General features: G+C 43.6%; 1 protein-coding gene across 4 annotated transcripts in view; it reads right to left on the reverse strand.

Moving 5' to 3' along the window:
- Positions 1–17,759, reverse strand: part of CAMSAP2 (calmodulin regulated spectrin associated protein family member 2) — a 563,571-nt gene that overhangs the window by 169,063 nt on the left and 376,749 nt on the right. For all 4 annotated transcript variants that reach the window (XM_078640959.1, XM_078640956.1, XM_078640954.1 and 1 more), the window contains one exon: positions 11,809–11,948. In XM_078640959.1, coding sequence (XP_078497085.1) covers positions 11,809–11,948 — 140 coding nt within the window. The remainder of the gene's footprint in view (positions 1–11,808; positions 11,949–17,759) is intronic.

Consider the following 17,759-nt stretch of genomic DNA (forward strand, 5'->3'; position numbering starts at 1 on the left):
AGGTACCGTATAGTAGGGAGCTATGATATTTAGGGTACGTAAGTAGGTGCATAAATGGATTTGATAGGCAGGCACAGCATGATAGATTGTTTAGTTAAGATAGACATGAAGTTATGGTACACTAGGTATGGTAGATATGTTTACGTTAAATGACAAGTGTGGTAGACAGGTATGGTAGATAAGTAGGCATGGTACATAAGCTATGTTGGGTCTGGTAGGTTGGTGTGGTAGGAACAGAACATATAGTAAGCTTCTTATGGTAGGTATGTATGAGAGGTTAGGTGTTATAGGTAGGCATGTATATAGATATGGCAGGTGGGTACGTTAAGGTGGGTGTGGAAGGAAGGTGTGGTAGGTAGGTGAGGTATGGTAGGATATGTATGGAAGGTAGGTGAAGTATGGTAGGTACAGAACATATGGTAAGCTTCTGATGGTAGGTTGGTATGAGAGCTTAGGTGTTATAGGTAGGCATGGTATATAAATAAAGCACGTGGGTACAGTAAGGAAGGTGTGGTAGGAAGGTATGGTAGCTAGGTAGGTATGGTTAGTTATTTATGATAGAACATAACATTTTTGTCTGATGTTCAAAGGTTTGCACTATTACATCATTTTCTCAACTTCTTTCTTACCAATTGTAATTGAGTTGAAGCACACCCTGTTTAATAAAGTACACCTATGCTTATAGATGAGTGTTTTACATGCAAATAGGTGCATTATCTTAATGTAATCATACTCATCTTAATTGTAAACACTGATGATTTAAAAGGGACACTTTGTTGAACAGGTTTAATTAGTAGGGTTGTGCAATAGGTTGAAACAACAGAAGAAGACACCGAGACATAAGTTGAATTTTGTCTTATTTATATGTGGTGAACTTAAAAGACATACACAGTTTAATGTTGAGGTAGTACATTGAGCGCAGAAGAAGAATGAGAACATCTTCAGCTCTGGCCTTTAAAAAGGGAGCGGGCCTTTAATGGCCCGTAGAGCCTGCTACAGAGGGCTCTAAACGGTATTAGAACATTCTGACCTTAGAAGGCAGAATGTTCTAAATTGTTAAATCAAAGGCCTCACGGAGCACGAGAGGGTTGAAATCCACTCAGTATCCATGAGTCCTTTGTTAAACATTGGAATAATGATGCTCCGGGCTTCTACTGGCCATTAGAAGCTTGGAGCATGCTATTGTTTTCAAATGAGCGCTCAACATTCCAATGTTCTAATGATGGAAATACACTTCAAACATAGATACAACATTTTTGAGTGTGAGAGCAAAGGACGAGCCAGATACTACATTGAGTGTACTTTACTGCAACAGTAAGGGCACTATTTCTTTATCATTTCATAATTTTATTTAGGATATTTTTGAAACACTGATGTAGCATGGAGGTTTCACAGATCAACAATGAATTAGGACTTGGAGTAGAAAAAGGTTCCAGAGACGCCTCACTGTTACGAAGGAGATAGAGGCGAGGTAAGAGTACTTTAGGGAAATGAAAGCAGATCGTAAAGAGGGCAAAAAGAGGTTCCTTGTATACAATCCAGGTGTGGCCGGTAAGGAGTGATTTTGGGAACCTGGTCAGGGAGTTCCCTGAAGTGAACGTTCTTGGGGCCTTTTCTGATTTGCACAAAGATGTGGGCAAGTTTGATGTTAAAGTAGATGAGATTCCATAGTATTGGAGCACAGGCTATGAATGCCTGACTTCTAGATCTCTTGCTGTCTCTTGTATTTCGTTTGCACTTGTCCGGCAAAGGATCTTTTCTGATATCTAATGTCAAAGAAGATGAGATTCATCATTATTGTAGCGCAGACCTAAAATGTCTGACTGCTTGTGTTCTCTTTCTTATGTTTCTGGTACACACATCTGGCAAGGGACTAGCTCTGGTGTTTCATAATTTTCCAAAGATGTAGCGTTTCAGTCCTAGGTAGCATACCAACGGTAACATCATAGTCTTCTAGAGTATGTATCTGCCTTTGATGACTGTGATTAGGGCTTGAAGAGGGAACTGGAGTATTTTGATCAGGATTCTGGGAATATGGATGAAGTTGTGTTTTTTTATGATAATGGAAGTGGCATGGAGGGCACGTGTCATGCATGAGCACAGGGTGATTCTGCCATTAAGATAGCTCAGAACCATTATCTGTGCAGTTGCTTTCTGGTTGGAATCTGGTAGATAGCTTGGTCCTGCAGAGAATGAAGAGCTGATGTGGAGCATTGTTGTGGATGTGAGCATTGAGGAGTGGTGGCTACTGATGTGGAATCCAAGTCATTTGTTCAAGGTTGTCAATTAGTGAGTTCCTCAAGTTTTATTGAGGAGAGAATGTGGCCTAACGGCTAGGGCGGTCGACCTCGAAGCTGGGGAATCTGGTTCGAGTCTCTGAAGGAACGCTCAATATTCTGTGATTCTGGGGAAATCAATTAATCTCCCTGTGCCTAACAAAAATGAATAATCTCATGTAACTATGTTGTACTGTTTTCGCTTTCTATGTTATGAGATGCTACTGAAACTGATGTAACTATGTAACAATGTTCTGAAACTATTTCGTACCTCATGTAAAGCGCTCCGATACCTCTGGGTCTAGCCAGCGCTATATAAAACTTTTCAAATACAAAATCAAATAAATATTGATTGGTAGATACTTTTGATAAAGGTTCCTCATGTTTGTTGGTCTTTATGAAAGCCTGTGTGCTTGAACGTCATGAGTTTATGTAACAAGTGGTAAATTCAAGATGCTATCGTGGCTGCAAACTAAAACAAGGAGACGGTGGTGTGCATGGTGAATCAAACTGAGTACATTTTATGACAGCCTTAGGCAAGCAAACAGCAAGCAGTCAACCCATACATCAGCAATTAGAATGTCTTTGTGCAAACCAAGTAAATACATAAAAGTCAACAGACAGGACAAAGCTACACACCGAGTTGCATCTGCAATTTAGGAAAATTACTACTTGATCGACCCATCTTCAAATTGCCATGCATGGCTTTGATGGACAGGCCATATAAGCAGTGGCATCCCATACAAACACAGGGAAGCCACTACCTGAAGAGAGCCTGGCCCAAAGCCCACTCTATCTACATACTTCTTTGTTTATGCATAGATGACTGGAGCTCTAACAACACACAGGTAGAGCTGTCTGTAGCAACACCTAAAAAAACGGCATACACTGGAGAGACTAATGAGAAAAGGCTAGTTTTATGAAAAATAACATGCAATTTTCAGTGATAATTCTTAATACCGAAGCCGGCACCTCCTAAGCATTACCTAACCAAACGAGTGGCTCTTTGTTTTGCAAACAGATTGCTGGTTGGAGCTGCTGCCTGCTGCTACAGAATCTCAGTGTGTTAGTAACTTGCACAGTTGTGTCATGCACCTCTGAATAATTTTCTTTAGTTATTTGCTCATCAATTATGTATTTTTTGAACACAAACATGTCTAATTATGGTGGGTGCACAGTGATCTTTGAATAAAACATTTTGCCATGTGTATTTGCTTTACTGTTTTCCCTGTCTCTGCCTTCAGCACAAATTTATGGCAAAAATGGAATCTCACATTTCAGATAGGAAACATTTGCAAAGCTTTATACGTGTATTTTTAAAGCAGAATAAGCATGCGTGCAGTCATGTCAGTGTGACTGACTGACATCTAGTAATCTGCAAGTCAGGGTTCGAATCCCGGGAGGCCCATTAAGCCTTCCATTATTGTGAGCTCAATAAACTGAATAACATTAAATGGACCATTGCAACAGCCGTTCGTTTCAAAGCGCCTAGAAAAGGCAGAAGCGGTATATGAATCACTACATCAACGCAAGTGTAACGTATCGTTTTGTCATTGATGAAAGCAGAACGGGCAGTTAACTCTGTGAAAAGGAACATAATTATCTCGAGTTAAATTATGCAGGTGGGGCATGAATTCCAAGGTAAATATACCGCAAACAAACTAAACTTCTCGCGCGTTCGCTCATTTAAATATTACCATGTGCATTTTTATTCTGATCCCCGATTTTTTTTTTTGCCAGCCAGAATACATTTACTGAATACGACTTAATTGTTTTTAGTTTTTCTGGACAACTGATTTATTAATTTGAAATACAATATTGAGGTAAAAACGTGAATTCTTGGAAATACAGATTTACGTAAAATAACCCCTCCTAATGTTGATGCGCTCCACTGAATGTACACAGCGATCATAGGGAGCTATTCAGAGGCTTCTGGGCAATGGCCTGGAAATCTCATGGATAACTTCTGGCAATTTATTCGGAACGAAAAAGACACCCTTTCACAGACACAGAACAGTTCTCTGTGCGTCAGTCACCGGTTTCATTCCAGGGCCGGGGATAAATGCCTGGTGTCCTGTCCAAATGCAGGATTTGCATTTAAATGGCCACTGCAAGCGTAAGAAGCCCAAGCACAGCGGAAAATATCTGACGTTCCATCAGTGTCGACGCATAAGGCATACTAATCAGAACCATCACTAGCTGAATAAAATAAGCAGGAACATTTGTTAAAAATTACATTTTTGAAAAAAAAGTTACATTTGCTAAGGAGGTGACACATTTACTTTCCCCAATAAAGTTAGCAACCCCTATGACTCCTTCATCTCTACTTAACTCTGCAAAGAAGGACATTTTTTTTGTCACCGAATGGGTGACTGGCTGATTTCGAGCCTGTCCAAGCCAGCTTTTTTCACAACAATTGTCACCATGACAACCCTTTGGACGTACAGTGCCTCTTAACCTGCACATGCCTCTTCTGAAAGCTGAAAGCGAGGCACTGCAAATCGCCTTCTTTTCAAAAGCTTTTCTGCCCATGGGAAGTCTTGATACCATCTTTCGACTACAGACTACAGCGCTTCTGCCCTGCAGCAGTTAGTTCAAAACGTGAGTGTTGTTCGTATCAAATCCAACGGTGTCACCCAGTTTGGCATTGTAGTTGAGGTTTAAGATAGATTTAGGGCTTATTTATGAGAGCCCGGCGTCCCTTTTGCACCACTTTAAGAGTCACATGCATGACACGGGGATCTCATAAAGATTTATGTAGTAATGCATAGCCACTCTGCGTTGTTTTGAGTGGCCTCATAAATCATGAGTACAGCGACGCAGTGCAAATCTCTGTGCCGCTTTACTCTGCGCCCGGGAAGCATTCTGTGGGTGTTGCGGTGCATTTTCCCTTGCAACATCCATGGAATTTGACGCTGCACCAGATTTACAAAGTGATGTAAACCTGGGGAAGCGTCAACAACCCACACCTCCTCAGGTGAGGCGCAACGAGGATAAATATGCTTATTTCTCCGATTTGTTTTTCCTCTTTCCATGTGTGGGGCATTCTGCAGCACAAACAGGAAAAGGAAAATGCCTTGTAGGATTGTTTTTGTGCAGAAAGGTGCCCCTTCTGTACAAAAATACTTCTTTCTGCAACGGAGGCACGCTTGTACCCTGGTGCAAGGCTGTCTACGTTGGTGCTAGGCTGCCAAAACGGGGCAGTGCAGACAGAAAGGACAGGAATGCACGTTAATGCTTAAATACGGTGCATTCCTGCCCTTTCTCTTCGGCATAGGGCAGCGCAGCGAAGTGCCCTGCTGCGCTGCCCTACACCAAAATGCCATAAATTAGGCCCATATTCCTGATGAAGTGATTGCTTCCTTCCTAACTTCCCTTGTTGGCACTATATTCTAAGTCTTACACTGTAGGATTACTCAGGGGAAACGCACCACTGCTGTCATAAAAAAAAAACTCAGAATAGTGCACTCCTTTTAACGTCCCCACTTTGATACTCTGTCCCTATTTCAATTCTCACCCCTTTGTTTGCCCTTGTAATCTGTTAAATCCCTATCTGTTTGTGTGCCCTGCCTGGCGCAGTCATTTGTATGTATGTATGTATGTATAACACACTTGTAAAGCGCTTGCTGTCACCCAACGGGCATCCTGGCGCTGAGATCTAACAGGTCCTGAAGCACAATCAAGAGAAGGATCAGAAAGGAATTATCCTAACCTGGGGAATAAATGAGTTTTTAAAAGTTTTTTAAAAGAAAGGAGGTCTCCCACACATCTAAGCGATAGTGGCAAGTCGTTCCACAATTTGGATGCCGTGAACCCAAAAGAGCGGCCACCCATTCGCTTTCTCTGGAATTTAGGAACAACCGCCAAGTAGGCGGCGGCAGACCGGAGAGCTCTAGCGGGGATGTACCATGTGAACATCTCCCGCAGGGGCAACGGTCCAGAGTCATGTAGGGCCCGGAAAACCAAACAGAGCGCCTTAAATTCAATCCGTTGAAGGATAGGAAGCCAGTGTAAATCTCTGAGAGCTGCGGAGGAGGAATCAAAACGGCGTCGGGAGAGTGCTAACTTAGCCGCAAAGTTCTGTACTCTTTGCAACTTACCTATCGCCGTGACAGGTGCCCCCAGAAGTAGTGCATTGCAGTAATCCAGTCTGCTAAGGATAATGCTGCGCACTACTTCTGGTCTGGCATTAACAGGGAGCAAAGGAAGAATCTTCCTGAGAGAGCGCAAAAGGCCCATGCAGGTGGATACTGTTTTATCAATGAAACCGTCCAGTTGAAGACTTGGTTCCATTGTCACACCTAGATTCCGAACCGAGGTTGCTACTGCCGCTGTGCCCTGAAAGGAGGAAGGCCAAAAGTCCTGTGGCAAAGATCGAGGGACCCGGTCCACTGAGCAGTGTAACACCTCTGTAACACCATTTCCCTTTATATAAACTCCTCCAGCCACAGTTGTCAGAGAATTTTGAAACCTATTCACAAAGGGAAAAATATAAATGTGTACATTTACTACTACACTTAGATGGAACTCTACACTTTTGCTATTCTGCATTTCCAAGTGTAGATTTACACAACAGTATTTAAGAGTGTAAAGTGTGCACAGGTAGGTGAAAATCACCACCAACATGGTGCACATCTCCCTATGGGAAAGTATAAGGAGTATTATTTATGTTTATTATTAAAATCAACTATTAAAAATAATTTAATACAAAATATAAATGTTAACTCATTTTAACTCTTTAATGTTAACCCATAACTAATAAAATAAAATGTTACAGCACATTAATTCACCACATTCTATGTGTTTAATAATTATTTTAAATATATTAATTTAATGTATAAATAAAAATTTTAAAACAATTATTATTAAAAAAATTAAACCAACTAACATTTTTATTTAATATGTAGTAAATTCTGGTAATAACTGTTACATTATTTAAATTATTTCACTTTTTATAAATATTACTAGTTATTTAATAACTATATATACAGCGTTTTTAATATTAAAATAAATGCATAATTTAAATGTCAAAATAATAAATTAATTTGCGATTGGTTTCCATGTGGTGTTATTTTATTTCCCTCTTTCTGTTGTTTTCTATAGGACCGTGTTGCAATACCTAGGAGTTTTTTTTTAACAACAGTGGTCCCGGGAAGAAGGAATTTTTGCAAACAATACATATAGACTCAATCGTAGCTATATTGAAATGACATGTCCAGCCGGACAGAGGTCTAATAATTCCTTCTTCCCGGGACCACTGTTGTTCAAAAAATACTTCCCAAGGTCCCTGGATGATCCTTTTGGGTTCCCTTGTTGCTATAATGCAATACCTATGAGTGCCCATGTGTGTTGCTTGGTCTGCTTTAAGGCTAGACTGGAATATGTTTACACATGTTTTGACACCTTTAGAGCTAATTTGTGAATCATACTGGTCTTACATTTTAAGGGAGTATGCTTACATTAGCAGATCCCTCCCTAAACTCCTCCAATTTAGGACTAAAAAAACCCATTCTCAAACCATCCCCGCCCCTCCCACGTTTACTACTGAAACACATACAAAAATGTGCAGACATCTCTCTGCCACCGTGGCAGAGATGTCTCCTCAGAGAAGACAGGATTAGCGAAAAGTTCCACGTCCGCACAAAGGTTTGTGAATGGTGTTTTATAGCTTGTGAGTACTACTAATATAGTACTACATTCCATAATACAAAATTCAGTTTGTGAAAAGCTCCTTTTGTGTTTTTGGTTAAATGTGGTGCATCCCTTTCACGCCACTGCACACTATTGAGGTGGCAAAAACGCTACTGTTAGAGATCGGAGGTATGCCCTAATCCTACAAATTTAGAAGCAAGTCATGCCTGAATCATGAGCAAGGTACACAAACTCGCAAACGGTTTTGTGAATCAGGTCCTACATTTACCAGAAACAGTATTACACTTTTATTTCCAAATGTTGCATAGCCACAATTAAAGACCATACAGGTAGAAACCTGCCTCTTGCATAATAAAAGAAATGGAAAATAGCATGGGATCTGCAGAGTAAGAGAACTGAAATAATAGGGAGCACCCACAGACCATGGCATCCAAAGCAAACTGGCTGATCCACAGAACAGAAGCACACAATTTGTGCTGGTCATTCCTCAAATTAAATTAAACCTATTTAAAACTAGGGTAGTTAAGGAACTTAACCTGAGCAAATCTTAAGCAACCATTATGATTTAATGTCATTAAAAAGAAACTTTACCCCATTTATAAAGTGCACTTTAAATGGTCATATTTTCCTATACTTCCAAAACAAGACTTCTGAAAAGGGTTTCTCTCAAAAGGAAAACTAATAAAATAGTCCTTGTTTCCTCAGCTCTTAGTAGATTCCCTTCTCAGAACTCGTGGGACAGTTTGCAGAAAGAATTGTTTTTAAGAATTACATACGTTTGTTTGCATGAACATTTTATACCAGATGAGTTTTAATCAACTCCTGTAACACAACAAAATGTCTATAAATTAGCAAACATGAGTAAGTAAGATACAGGAGTAACAAACCTTGAGCAATTTACTTAAAGTTTCACAAACCTTTGTGAATCCACCACTTCTAGACTAAGGTCCGAAAGCCAAATGCAATACTAGAGTCATCAGAAGATCAGGATATGGGTATGGTCCATATACACCATGGAAAAATTGACCGCTATCATTCTGGACTGGGTGCCCACATTCTATGCCACGTTGTGCTCCTTTACCACCCACATTAAGCGCCAACAATGAGCAGGGGGGGGCTTTACATGACAATGTCTAAAGTTCTATGCACTTCCGACATTTGCATTATGTCCTCTTCTGACGCTGAGGAAGGTTCTGCCAAAATATAATTTTCAGGTGCATGATTGTTATGGGGTGATGTGTCGCACACATATTTCTATATTGTCTGAGGATGAGTGTTCCGCCTGTCCTGTCAGTTTTCTTTTTTAGCTTGATTTACTATTCATAGTCGAATTGTACAATGTGCTGTATTTCTTTGATTGAAAATGCAAAATAATATCGATTAAAAAAAGAAAATCAGTAATTGTTGAACTAAAACTTCACAAACCTCTCAAATTGTATCTTCAGTAAACATTGCTTCATTTCTATCTTGGTGACGCTGTTAATAACATATTTTCATATAAATGGATGAAATTGTGGTAGCGCCTGAGGATGACACTGTTGCAACAGCTCGGCTTGCTGAAGACTAGAGAGTTATTCAGGGTCTTGTCAGACTGGAAGGTGGCGTGCAGGCAGGTTATTCGAATGTTGCTAGTTGTGAGTAGAGGTGGTAGCCAGAGTGGTGAAGGCTGAGAACCTCATATCTAAGTCTAATCAACACTGAGGTTTTTAGCTCAGGTGGGCAAGGAAGAAATGAGTCATAAGATTATTATGAGTACCGTGTCTCAGAGAGAGCACATTAAGTCATTGGCACCTGATCCCCCAAAACTGAGAATGTACTTTAGGCATAATAAAATTGAAAAAATCAAATTTTACAAATTTTAAGAATGTCATTTAATATAAATATACTGGTTGAGTGATGTGCAAAGATTTTTCCTGAGTGAAGTAGATTAATGTCAGGGAAATAATATGCATGGCTCACGATAATAAATACTCTGTAAAAGTGTGTTTGTGTATATTCGTAAAATGTATGCAGAGCAAGAATACATTTGTATGCATATATTTTGATTTGGCCTGTTAATGTGGGAGCAGGCAGTGGATTTCCAGAGTGACTAGGGACATTCAATTCCCATCTAGCTCTTACACATTACGTAGAAGCCTTTGGGTCATTCACAAATTTGACAAATGCGCATGCTACGCTTATCCAAACACTAACGAATATCTAATAGGTTCAGATGCAATCTGTATAGGAAGTGTTAGAAAGTACAGCAATGAGTTAATTTGTTTCAAGATGGGTTTAGGAGGGGTACGATCTGTGCAAAAGCATAATTTACTAGGAAAATTAGTAAAAAGAAAAAGAATACATAAGCTTCATACTATAATCATATGAAATATGTGCATTTCCTACATTATGAACATGTGAAAACCATATACGTACATGAGTACATTACGACTTGCACACTTTCAGTGATAATTTAAGTGGGATCTTTAAAATGAAGCCTAAGTCATGTCACTAGGGGACTATATAACTAGGAACTAGGACAAATACACATGGACCACAATCCCGTGTCGTGTGTGATATAATCCTAAATTGAACCTTCTTTTACCGAGGACTTAAGATAAACTAACAGGCATTGAGATATTTGATTAACAGTTTATAGACAGCCTTTATCAAACAGTGGCACAGCTATCAAAGAGGAACCAGATGCAGTGGCACTGGTTACCAGGGGTTTGAGGAGCCAGGAAGCACAAATTAACCAAACAGAATCTAGTATGAATGTTCAGGGACCTCAATTCAGGCCCTAGTATGCAGTGATAAAAAGAGAGCATGAAATAGGAACAAAAATGACAAGTAATATGTTCAATTCTAGTACTGTTTCTTCTTTGAGAAATAAACCACATTTTGAAAAGCTCTAACTTCTCACTAAAATGTAAATTTTGTTTTTGGTAAAACCAAAATGTGTTCTTGATTTCAATACAATATTTCATAATATGTGTGCTCGTTTGATGAGAATTTGCTTCTGTATTTTAGTGTGTTGTTGTCAGGTCAAGTCGTAGAAATTGTTTAGGCAAGTATCCCAGGCTTCAACAAGTGATTCAGAAGGTGACCATAGAAGTCAATAAGATAAGAACCACTCCCCTAGACTTAAAATCGCCGATAGACATAATATGGAAGACAAGAATAGGATTTCAGCCTTTCAATGCACTTCCCTTATCAATTGGGGATGGAGGACAGTTCCAGATGTAAAGGAGCAAAATTGACCAGTTTGCAACAAAGGGGCAGATTGAAAATTCATCCAATAAGACGTTGTTTATGACATGTCCCTGGGACGTATTATGATACAAAGTGGCGAAGACCAGATCTGTTCACCAATACTTAAAACATTGTTTTTCCAAAGAAAATAAACTTAAATTCGAAATTCTATGAGTTTGTGCATGAGCTGCAGGCAACACAGCTTGGAAATAGGAAACAATGACTGCCTGTCCCTGTTTCCGAGCTGGTCTATCTGCAGCTCATACACTACCTCAAGCAATTTTTGAATTAAGTGTATGCGCTTTACGGAGTGTAATGTCTTAAAAACAGCCATACAACTATGCGGTGCATCTGTGCACACCCTCATGATTCGAGCTGAGATGTCTTACCTTATATAAATAATTGACTGTACTCCAATAAATAAATGACTGGATTAATCTAAGAAATGTTTTGAAATGCTACCCCAAAGAAATACAATACTGCCTACCTGATTCTCCTGGGAAAAGCACTTGCTATTCATTTTGTCTTCACACTTTAGGAGCAAATTGTGGCATCTGCGACGGCGGTACATTAAACGGGTAGCAGCAAGAGCTTTCAAATCAATGAGGCAAAATGGCTTCCAGTAATTGTGCACAGAGAGTTGACCTACCTTAATGGAAGAGGATGCGTAGAGCATGTCTTCCAGAGTGAAGTGGCAGCACTGATTCAGATACTCTTGGCAAAACTCTTGGATAAGCTGTAGGTTGTACAGGCTGTCAGCCAAGGACATTGTCTCCTTCAAGCAGATATCTAACAGAAAACAGGAAAAGAAACCAAGGGTCAAAGACGCTAATATAGTACTACATTACATAATACAAAATTCAGTTTATGAAAAGCTCCTTTGGTTTTTCTGGTTATATGTGGTGCACCCGTTCCACGACAATGCACACTATTGAGGTAGCAAAAAGCTACTGTTAGAGATTGGAGGTATGTCTTTATCCTATAAATTTAGAAGCAAGTCATGCCTAAATTATGAGCAAAGTACACAACCTCACAAACTGCATTTTAGAATACTAACATCACACAGCATGCATTTGTAAAGCTCGAGTTCACCTTGAAAAGTATTTTGGCACTGAAATATCAGGTGTATTGTTACCCAACTCAATGGTACTCATGTTGTCGACTTCGAAAGGATGAGAGGATCAGCCAGAATTCAAACCTACAACTTTGAGGTCAAACAAAGATCCCTGAAGTGGATGGATGTATTAGTCCTCTGAGTCACCAGTCCTAGCTTGGGCATGGCAAACATTTAGGAAAACAACATGAAAAAGCATAAATTACAACTGCAATGGGGTTCTGAAATGTGCATACATCTGTGATGTAGAGGATTAAATGAAGCATATGGTTCTACAACCTTCAGCCCTATCATAACTGTGCTAGGATAATGTGTCTGATCATATGCACATGTCTAGTGCACGATTACAAACACAGAGAACACAACTGAAATGACAGCTTAGGCAGGGCCCTCTTAACAGCATTATAGGCCCCCGGACGAAGCAGTGCACCAGGCCCTCCTACACAACCACTCACAGGAATAAAAATGTTTAATGGAAAATTAGTGTTACATTCTGGTCTGCATGGGGCCCTTATGCTCGTGGGGCCCACAGGCAACTGCTCAGCATGCCCATGCACTGTGCTGAGGTCTTATATGTTTAGGACACTCTGACTTAAGACATGTAGGGATAATTTTAGATTTTGTAATAGGAAAAGAAAAAATAATAGTGCGTAACTGCAGTTTTAGCACACACTATATCAAATTAAAATCATTCATGACATGGTCAGTGACATCACTGATGACATCTCAAATTACTTCACTGATGTCATCACTGATGATATCATCCAGTGACAGTGAGTTTCTTTAAAGTTTAAATATGTTTTATATATATGCCAAGGTGTATTGAAGAATGAGTGGGTGTATAAGTGTCTGGATGGAGGATTTAGTAGGTGCGTGGCTGACTGTATAAGTGAGTGATTAAATGTGTCTTACTGAAATCATGGGTTAGTAACTAAACTGTGTGAATGTCTGTATCAGTCTGTTGTGCAAGCTGCGCATGGGTTGGTCAGAAGCTACATGAGTGTCTATATGGGTTATTGATTGGTTAACTGAGTATTTGTATGGGAGACTGAGTGTGTATGTGGGTGGGTGGGAGGTGTGTGACTCTGTGCATAGATGTGTGAGTGGTTGATTCATTGGGTGTATGGGTTCAAGAGTGCATGTGGAAACAGCTGTATGGGTGGGTGAGTGTGTGTATGGGTGTGTTGGTGAGTGAATGGATGTCTCAGTGGTACATGTCCAAGTAACTACATATGTTTGCACACTTGTCACATCAGGCCCTGCCCCCTGCCTTCACCACTGTGCAAATGTTCCCGTGGCGCTTTTTAAGTTGGGGGATTAAGTCCCCTTGAATCCTGAGGGTCCCTTGGGTGCAACTAGCCCACCAGGTATCTCCAGAAGGCGCCACAGAGCTGCGTTGCAGAGAGGTATAAAAAGGGGTGTGGCCTCGGACCACTTCTCTGCAACGCAGCCCTGTGGTGCTTACTGGAGGTACCTGGTGGGCTAGTTGGCGCCCAGGGACTCCCAGTATTCAAGGGGAATTAATTCTCCAACTTACAACGTGCCAAGGGACGCCCCTCGGAGTGATGTACTGAGGGGGTAGGGCCTCCCGCGCGATGCTGGTTTATATTTTATTTTTAGGAAGGGGGGCTGTGTGGGCCCCCTTCTTTTCCTATTTTTTGGGCCCTGGGGACCCCATCCCCCAGAGCCTGACCCCTATTTTGCAATTAAAAAATATATATATGGGAAGAGGGTTGCGTGGCCCCGCTCCCGAGGCCATTTGCGGCCCCGGGGACCCCATCCCCCGGGGCATGGACAGTATTTAAAATGTTATTTAAAATTTTTGGAGGGGCGCGCGTGGCTCCCCTCCTCAGGCCATTTATGGCCCCGGGGTCCCCAACCCCCGGGGTCCGCCTTTCCTTTTTTTATTTTTGGGGGGAGGGCCGCGTGGCACCCCTCCAGGGCCACTTCTAGCCCCGAGGACTCCATCCCCCCGGGCCTGGCCACTCCGTTGGGGACCGTGCGGGGAGCCCCAATGCTCCCACAGTCCCGCCGGCTTCCCGCCTCCTGCGGGAGCTGGCATTGCTTTTCCACACGGGGAGCTGCTGACATGCAGCTCCCCTTATGGAAAAACAATCTGCTTTGGATTTTGGAAGTGAGAGCAGGAAACCAGCTCTCTCTTCCAAAATCCAAAGCAGAGTTCGCTATGGCAGGGCGGGAGCCGCACGGCTCTGACCTGCCATAGCAAATAGCTGTGTCCTGGGGGTGGGCACCCCAGGACACTGCAGGAGCCGGCCCTAGGGGGTGGCGGTCCCCAGGGCCATCAGGAGGTCCTGGAGGGGGGCGTTCACAGCCCCCCTCCCTTAGGTTTGAAAGCCCCAGGGTGGACACCGGGGCTGGGGGTCCGTTATGGACCCCCGAATTGCAATGATTATGTGCCCTGGGTAGGTGGTGGTCCCCAGGGCATGTGGGGGGCTCTTGTCCATGACGCATGTTTTAAAATATTTTAAATAAAGAGCCCCGGGGAGGTGGTGGACCCCGGCGCAGCGATGGGGCCGTGTGCCCCCATGCATTTTTTAAAAAAGCCCGGGGGCGGCACCTCTCCGGGGCCTGGGAGGCCCCCCACAGATTAAAAAACAAGCTCCGGGGAGGTGGTGGTCCCCGGGGCTGCGGGCGCCACCGCAGGCCCTCGCTCATTAATTGGCAGTGCCCTATGGACCTGGCCCACCCGGGGGCTTTTTGAAAACGAAGCGCTGGAGTCCCGCACTTCATGTTTTTTTTAAATTAAATTTATGTTTATTAGTTTCAGCTGCAAAGCACAATAAAAAAATTGGACAAGCACAGTAAAGTAGGTTAACTCTTATCTCCCTCTCTGCCCGTGCTGTGACCGCCTTTTCTCTGGGAGAGTGCACTGTGTCCATGCAAGCAAAGGTATAGGCGATTCTCTTGAACCATGCAATCATTATCTCCCGTACCCGAACTTCCCGGCCTGCCCACCCCAACCCCAACATCCTCCCTCCCCAACTACCCCGCCCCTTACCCCCTCTTTCCGGTGTGCTCCGCTGCCTTGCTACGTAACTCTCTGTATGTTCAGCATCAGGTGTCTCTGTTTCAGCCCTCTGGTTGCTTGTGAAATTCATCAACCAATCGGAGGATCCTAAGATATTTTGGGCAGGTTAGCTCATTGAATTTCTGTGTGAGTAGTGTGACTAGCGGCTGCCACGTTTCCCTAAAGGAGTCAGTAGTTTGCGTATGGGATGCTTGTATCCTTTCCATTCGCATCACGTACCACAATCGGTGGAGCCATCCCGTGTGCGTAGGTTTCCTCGGCGTACCCCATAGGGAAAGGATGTGCTGGGTCGCTGCCCCCATTGCCAAACCCATTTGTTTCCCCCTTACTGAATTGAGTGGGAACGTGATTTTGTTCGGGAGGTCCAGTACAGTGTAAGCTGGGAAGCGAGGGATTTCTGTGTCAAAGTGTTGGTCTATATCCCGGAGCACTGCCTCCCAGAATTCTTGCACTTCCGCGCATTCCCATAGTAGGTGAAGCATGGTCCCAATTTGCCCACAGCCCCTCCAGCAGTTAGGATCACGTCTTGGGTTGCTCTGGTGGAGCCATGCTGGTGTCAGGAGCCAGTAGTATGCCACCTTAACCGCCGCCTCCCGACTGGCCACGTTTCTGGCCGTATGGTGGGCTCTGTGGTAAATTTCTTGCCATTCCATATCCGAGAGTGTACGCCCTAGCTCCCGTTCCCACCGTTGTTGGCCCGCCGATCTAGTCGCGAGAGGAGGGGGGGCAAGTAGTTTGTACAGTTCCGTAATGGCCCGTGTGTGAGCAGTTTTAGTGACGAGCCATTTCTCGTACGCCGTGAGATGTCGGCTAACTTGCGGTAAGACGTCGGTGCTTGTAAGCCAATGTCGGAGCTGAAAGTACTGGAATCTTTGTGGTTTGTCCATCCCGTACAAGTCCCGTATGTCGTTCAGTTGCATGAAGCCTTCTGTGTCAAACAGGTGCCCGGCTGACCGACAATCCGTCAGCCGCCACTGGGGGAAAGAGCCAGGGGCCGTCCCCGGCGGAAACGCCGGATTATTCAGCAGGGGCGTCATTGGCGATGGGAACGATGTTAAGCCTTTGGCTACTGCCACCTTGTCCCAGACCTGAAGAAGCGTACGGGTGATGGGGGACTTCTTGATGTACGCTGGTCTGTCCGGCCGTGCCAGGAAAGGGACTCTCCATAGCGGCATGCCTGCCATTGCCCTATCGTGGAATAGCCAGCGTTTTTCAGACATCGAGCGGGACCATTCGAAGAGGTAGCGTAGCTGTGCTGCCTGAAAATATCTTTGTAGATCTGGGACGCCCAGTCCGCCTTCCGCAGTCGTCCGCATTACTAAATCACGTCGAAGCCGAGATCGCTTTCCAGCCCATTGTATTATGTCCTGAAATTTCTTAATCATGCCCAAAGGTGGAGTGACCGGGATAGTTTGAAAGAGGTATAACACCTTAGGCAGCAGGGACATCTTGACAGCCGCCGTTCGCCCAAGCCAGGAGAGTGGCTGTTAGCGCCAACGCTGGACATCCCCTTGGATGGTTGTGAGGAGCTTGGCGTAGTTCTGTTCAACCGTTTGAGCCGTGGCGGGTGTCAGGACGATCCCCAGATATGGCAACGACAATTGCGTGGTCAGCCCTCCTATTTGCAACAGTCCTCTGTTAGCTAGGCATGCGTTGCGCCCCAAAGGGAGAATCGCTGACTTACCAACGTTCATTTTAAAGCCCGAGACCCTCCCGAACAGCGTCATCTCGCTGAGGAATGCATTGCCCACGGAAACCAAGAGGTCATCTGCATATAGTCTTTCGCCCCCGAATCTGATGCCCGTGATAGACTGGTTGTCCCGGACACGCTGAGCGAGCATATATATATATATATATAGGGCGAACAGGAGCGGCGAAAGTGGACATCCCTGCCTAGTGCCGCGCCTGATGTCAAATGGCTGGGAGCCCGTCCCGTTAACCCTGATGGTTGCCCGCGGTGCCGCGTAGCAGCTGGCTATCCATGAGCGGAACCGCTCACCTATTCCGAATCACGCCAATGTCTCGTCTAGATGAGCCCAATCCACTCTGTCGAACGCTTTTTCGGCGTCGACTGATAGGAGTCATTGAAGTGTGCCTTATCAATGACGTGCATCAGGCGTTTGGTGTTATCCGCACATTGCCGTTTAGGTATGAAACCCGCTTGGTCAGGCTCTATTATCCCTGGGAGGCAGGGACCAAGTCTGGCAGCCAGGATCCCGGTAAAGAGTTTTAAGTCTAGGTTGAGCAGCGAAATCGGACGGTAGACCACGCATTGGGTCGTGTCCTTGCCCGGTTTCGGCAGGACGATGATGTCTGCTTCCAACATGTCCTGTGGGATGGAGCCGGGGCCTTGAAAAGAGTTGAATAGTCTAGTTAAAATTGGGGCTATGAGGGGGCAAAACGTTTTGTAGAACCCTGCGGAGAAACCATCTGGGCC

Source organism: Lissotriton helveticus, chromosome 1_1 (genome assembly GCF_964261635.1).
Source record: "Lissotriton helveticus chromosome 1_1, aLisHel1.1, whole genome shotgun sequence".
Classification (NCBI taxonomy): Eukaryota; Metazoa; Chordata; class Amphibia; order Caudata; family Salamandridae; genus Lissotriton; species Lissotriton helveticus.